The sequence below is a fragment of the Arachis ipaensis genome, chromosome B5 (assembly GCF_059453495.1).
Source record: "Arachis ipaensis isolate K30076 ecotype BB chromosome B5, ASM5945349v1, whole genome shotgun sequence".
Taxonomy (NCBI): domain Eukaryota; kingdom Viridiplantae; phylum Streptophyta; class Magnoliopsida; order Fabales; family Fabaceae; genus Arachis; species Arachis ipaensis.
Window position 1 is genome coordinate 14,431,375 of NC_142440.1, and position 6,613 is coordinate 14,437,987.

At 26.4% G+C, this 6,613-nt stretch overlaps 1 protein-coding gene across 1 annotated transcript; it reads left to right on the forward strand.

The window, feature by feature from the left end:
• Positions 1–5,617: 5,617 nt before the first annotated feature.
• LOC148563427 (uncharacterized) lies at positions 5,618–6,613 on the forward strand. Its single transcript, XM_088486803.1, has 2 exons — positions 5,618–5,838; positions 5,995–6,613. The coding sequence occupies exons 1-2, from the start codon at positions 5,618–5,620 to the stop codon at positions 6,611–6,613; spliced, it is 840 nt and encodes a 279-aa protein (XP_088342929.1).

Genomic DNA, 6,613 nt, shown 5'->3' on the forward strand with positions numbered 1-6,613 from the left:
TATAAAAATGAAACAAAGTGAAGTATATACTCTGACCATTTCTTATTTTCGGTATACAAAACTTATAATTTCTTAGAAAATTTAGAAAAAGTATAGAGAACCAATTAGTGATACAGTCAACTACAGTCAACTAAAAAATAAGATTCAATAAAAAAAAACCAGCACCCAATAAATTAACCTAATTTCACTCACCCCAATCCTATTCATAGTTAAAAAAAAAAAAACAAGACAAACCCTTTATTTCCCTCCTTTGCATAGTCGCACGCCATGCCTCTCTCCCGCCATCTCACATTGCAGAGCCGCACACATTGCCCTTCCCTTTCAAAGCCAACCGTCGTGCGTCCAGCTGCCAAGGGTCGCTGCACACTACATCCAAATGCTGTGCTCCTCCTCCTCTTTCTTTTTAGTTTTGGATTATTATTTTTACTACTTTTAAATGTTTTTTTTTTTCAAAATTTGAATGTTTCTTTTTCTTATTTTTTGGATATTTATTTTTTTTTGAATTTTGGATATTTTTTAATAGTTTAAGATGTTCTTTTTAAATATTTTTTTATGTTTCGTTTTGTTAAGTTTTGTAATTTTTAAAATGATTTTGAATATCTTTTTTTGTTAAATTTTAGAAAAAAAATTTATTATGTTTCATATATTTTTTATTAAAATCTTTTATAATAATTTAAAAAATTTTAAAATAATTTTACATATTTTTCTATTAAATTTTAAATTTTTATAATAATACAAATGGGGAGCTCATATGCTGACGTGGCGCTCATACGTTAAGTCTGGGAATTTATTTGCTTAGGTGTCATCACTAGAAATTTTTAGATTTATATTTATAAATTATAAATTATAAATTATTATTTGCTTAGGTTGTTATTTTTAAATTTTAAATTATTTATTTGGGTTGTTATACTTAGGTTGTTGTTTTTTAAAATTTAAATTTTTTTATTTAGGTTGTTATTTTTTAAATCTTAGATTGTTATAGTTAGGTTATTATTTTTTAAATTTTAAATTGTTTTACTTAGGTTGTTATTTTTTAAATTTTAACACTATTTTTTAAAAATTTGTTGATTCTTTTTAGCACTAATTTTTAAATTTTTGTAGATTTTTTTCAAAAATTACAGCTACATACGTTAATTTAGAACTTTAAAATTGTTAATATATTTATTTACTTTATCTGCGAATTTAATTCAAATTTAAAAAATTTTAGCTATGAGTCAACTATAAAAGTATAAGTTATGAGATATGTGTAGCACCACAATTCAAAGTACATCAAACTCCTTTCTTTACATACATCCAAAATCTAAAATTTCTCTACTTATTCCAATGGATGGTATTCACATAATCGCAGAAATCAAACTTACAATCGATAATTTGTGTGTACGTATACGAGTGATACGATTATGGACACTACCAAGTTACGGTAATTCTTCATTGCCATACTCAATTGAGATGGTTTGGCTCGATAAAGACGTGAGTTTTCTACTAATATTTTTTTATTTTATTTTAAATTTATATTATTTATATTTTAAATTTATTTGTTTATCCCCATCTAATTGTTCTTTGATTTTTGTTTATCAATTCTAGGGAGGAAAATACACGCCTCGGTTAAGATGGTTCTTGTGTCTCGATTCGTGGCAAGGAGGCAAAATAAGTTTTGGGAAAGAGTTGTGCAGAGATACTTGATCCACTCCTATTAGTAAGTTCTAACCAATATTTATTTCTAAAAACATTAGTGAATATATTTTTAATGTTAATTTTTATATTATTTATTATTAATATATTATGTAATACCCTGTAGAAAGGAGATCTATCGAATACACCTACACTTTTACTCAACCTAATTGATAAGATCTTCGTCTTTATCGTTGAAGTTTAAATATCTAGTAATCCATATTTTTCACCTTTTTTATAAAGTTAAGAAGATGACTGATAATGTGGACCTCATAAATAAATTCAAAAAGGCTCACCCTATTCAAATTGTGAGTATAGTTATAGTGTACTTTCTATTAAAAAGCAGTTTATTTTTCTCTTCTTTGGTCATTAGTAGTATCTAATTTATAAATAATAATTAATAACTAATTATAATTTTAGGATGTTTACTACACCGGTGGTTTATTTTCGACTTCAAAGGCTTTCTCAATTATTGAAGGAGAGAAAGTAGAAGGTGTTAAGGTATTTATTCAAAAAATAAATTTTTTGTTTGTTTGTTTTCTCAAAGTTAGATCTTTATTTTATTAAAAAAATATTATTGAGATAAAATCAAAGGTGAGAAGGAAGTCTTTAATTTAACGTAGTATTTTGTACAGAATTTGTTACTTGAATTATCCAATGAAGTTGAGACAATGATGAATCTGAAGTATTGGAAAATGCTATTACACCAACCAAGCGACTATCCTCGGAGTCGAAAGATTCAAAAGTGCAAAGAGATACCTCAACTTGCAAGAAAATCAAGATTGAAAATGAAACTTAAGAATTTGGATGCACATATTTTAGAATCCATTTTAGAGTATATCTAATAGAATAATGTCAAGCATATATTTGTTTTGGTGGAAATATTATCTTTTCTTGAGTTGTTATTTTTCTTTTGGTTCTTTTGAATTTTTATGTTTGAAATTTAAAATTTTTTTAAATATAAATTGAAGTTATTTGGTTATTACTTATGGTTTTTTTTTTTAATTTGATTCACACCGTTGATATTCTGTTAATTTCTAATTTAGTATTTAATGTCATAAAGCTATAAATTTCTCATATGAATTATTGTTGATACAATTAAGTTAGTTATTGATTTTTAATGTGTACTTAATTATTTTAAAAAGAAAATATAATTATAATTTTTAATTAAAGTATTATGTTTAAAATTTTAAATTTAAATTCAAATAAACTTTTTTTTTTTTGAATTTTTAAGTAAGAAATTGGGTTTGAGAATATTTTTTAAAATTTTATATAATTTATAAGCTACTATGCTAACTACAAAAGATTATATTAAAATAAATAGAATTACCAGTCTTATTAAAATGTGAGGTTATTTATACTATTTAAAAAAATTTAATTTGACATTTTTCTATATTTAATTCTATTTCTAATGTTGTTCCAAAAAAATTAAATTAATTTAGAAAATTTTATTTAAAAATTTAAAATTTGTACTAACTAATTAAAAAATTCTATTTAAAATTTTAAAATTTAAAATTCTAATGCTAATTCCTAATTAAGTGACTTCTTAACCGTTTCAATTTTTAAATTTAAATTTTTTTATTTGCCATATTTATAAATTTTCTCTTTACTCAATTTACATTGTTATCTTTTAAATTATTTCTGCACAACAGAAGTACTTTCATTTTTTTCTCTTTTTAAATATTTTTTCTAAATTTATGTAATTTATAAGGTTATTAATTTTTAGATTTTGTTTAATTTTATTTATTTTTATCGACAAATAACAGGATTGACACTATTTATGACGAAACTAATAAAATCATTTTTAAATTAACAAATTCCTATATTCCTGATGAACAACGAACGTTTAATTAGAAAATTTTATTTAAAAATTTAAAATTTGCACTAACTAATTAGTAAATTCTATTTAAAAATTTGAAATTTGAAATTCTAATACTAATTCCTAATTAAGTGACTTCTTAACCGTTTCAATTTTTAAATTTAATTTTTTTATTTGTTACATTTATAAATTTTCTCTTTACTCCATTTACATTGTTATTTTTTAGATTGTCTCTGTACAATAATAGATGTACTTTCATCTTTTTCTCTCTTTTTAATTATAAGCTATTCATTTTTAATTTTTTTATGTAAAAAAATAAAAAAAAAAAGATTTTAACTATTAGTTGAATTTATTGATTTTGAGATTAAACTTATATTTATTTGAAAAAAAAAACTTTTGTGAAAAAATATATATTATTTTCGTAAAATATATTTACGTAACTAAATAAATGAGAATGAAAAGAAAATTAAAGCCACCATTGAAGTTAAACTGACCATTTAGTTATTTATTTTTATTGAGTAGAGATGGAGAGGAGTGAGAATGTTAAATTCAAACAGGATGGTTGGTGAAATGGTTGGAAAAAAATAGAGAAAAAATGAGAACTACATGGATATAAATATATAACAAAACATAATGATTGATTTAGAATTTTTGATGGAATAGGAACAGAGAAAAAAGAGCAAATGTACGTGGTGGGTCATGGGTATTTTGGCCAAATAAAATCTCATAAAATACAATATTTTCTATACATTATTTAGCTATTGACAAGTAATAAATTATTAGTTTATATTGTTTTCGTAATATTTTACTAAATTTGTTTATAAAAAAATTATAGAAAATCCGAGTGATAGTTCCAATTGTGTGCATTTTGAATCGGTATTGTCGGACATTACAAATAGCAGCATCAATACAGGTTGATTTTTGGATGATTTTTTTGAAACTTGCTTATGTGAATATGCATTTACTTTATATATTTTGATTTTCCTACCATTTATTCAACTATAAACTTTAAGAGAAAATTTGTTCAAAACTAATGTCTCGAATTATCTTATTAGGTAATAACCCAACACCATATCGACTACGGTCTCCAACTACTAATCTACACTCTGTAGGTGAAAAAGAACAATGTGCCAATATTAATAGTATTAGTAATTCGGGTATCACACGTGGAGCGTATGATAGCCCATGTCATCAGACAAGTCAACAACAGTTTCAACAAACATCAAACAATATCGACCAGTTACAAAGCCAGCGTATGTTAATATGCTTTTATTACTTAAAGACCAAACATGTAATTTTTTAATTGGTCTATTAAAAACAATCTTTGGTATATGCTATATAATTATTATAGATTCATTGGAGCACACAAATCGAATTAGATTGGTCTTCAATGATGAGATTAACCTTTCATTTTCCTGGAGAGCAAAATATCATCTTTAAAGACGATGATGATCTTGAGAAAATCGTGGAAGAAGAGGAAGAAAAATGTACGATGTTCTTAGCATGGATGGAGGCCAATAAAAAATTTGAATCAAGTCAAATTTTGACATATGCTGAGTTTCCAAATCAATTTGTTTAAGATAGAGAAGCAAGGGAATGATATCCACGTAAAAGAGGGTATTCTATCGGGAGGTTAAACTATGTTCCATCGGGTACATGTGATATTTATTATATGAGAATTTTGTTAGCTGTTCAGAGAGGTTGCACAACATATTAGTCTATTAGGACAGTTAATGGAATTACATATTCTAGCTTCCAAGATGCTTGCTATTCCATGGGACTACTGTGCGATGATAGGGAATTCATTACAGCTATTAATGAGGTAGCTGAACTTGCATCTGGTCATCAATTGAGAAAATTATTTGCGATGCTACTGATATCTAATAGCATTAGCAACCCAGAGCGTGTTTGGAATGCAACTTGGACATTATTAGCTGATGGAATACTATATGAGAGGAGAAAAATTTTGAAAAATCAAGATATTTTACTATATCTTTTTTTTATATCAAGATTGTATTCTCTTATTATTTTTAATTTTTATTTTTATTAATAATATTAATAGTTTTATTTTGAAATTACTTATTAAATATTTCATAAAATCACCATGTGTTTTTGCTAGGATTAAACATGACTGATGACAAATTGAAAAACCTCTGCCTTATTCAGATTGAGAAGATACTCAACAGCAATGCGAGATCTTTAAGAGACTATCAATCAATGCCATATCCTGAGATGTCTGATGTTCGCCTTTTTCAAAATAAGCTAATAGAGGAAGAGTTAGTATATGACACAAATGAGTTGACTCATACAAACTTATATATAGAACAAAAGATAACTCATGAGCAAAGGTTAGTATTCGATGAGATACTCAATGCTGTTATTACAGACTCTAGTGGTTTTTACTTCCTTTATGGGCATGGTGGGTGTGGTAAGACATTTATTTGGAATGGACTTTCTTCTGCTATTCGATTTAGATGAAAGATTGTTTTAAATTTCGCATCCAGTGAAATTACGTCTTTACTCCTACCTGGTGGCAGAACGGCTCATTCTAGATTTTCAATACCCGTTACAATTACTGATGAATCTACTTGCAATATCAAGTATGGAAGTTTGAAGGCTGAGCTGCTCATCCAAAGTAGCTTAATAATTTGGGATGAAGCTCCAATGCTCAATAAAATGTGCTTTGAAGCACTTGATCGGATGCTCATGGATCTTATGTCAGTTACCGATCAACATAAGACACATCAACCATTTTGTGGTAAGGTTATTGTTCTAGGAGGTGATTTCAGACAGATACTTCCGGTGATTCCGAAAGGGAGTAGACACGATATATTGACATCAGCTATTAACTCATCCCATATGTGGTCGTTTTGTAAGGTTCTGAAACTGCATACAAACATGAGACTTCTAATGTCTTCTTCAGATCAAGATGAAGGTGAAATGAAGAGATTTGCTAATTGGATACTTGATGTTGGAAATGGAAATATTGGTTCTGTTGTTGGTGATGAATCAGAAATTGAAATTCCAGATGATCTATTGATTACAACTACTGATGACCCTCTCTTTCATTTGGTAGACTTTACATATCCAAATTTGTTACAAAACATGTCAGATTACAGGTAG

Bases quoted from the DNA above. Each gene is read 5' to 3' on its own strand.
- LOC148563427 (XM_088486803.1), top strand. From the start codon at position 5,618: ATGACTGATGACAAATTGAAAAACCTCTGCCTTATTCAGATTGAGAAG. The intron at 5,839-5,994 runs GTTAGTATTCGA...TTTCGCATCCAG, and splicing joins AAGATAACTCATGAGCAAAG to TGAAATTACGTCTTTACTCC.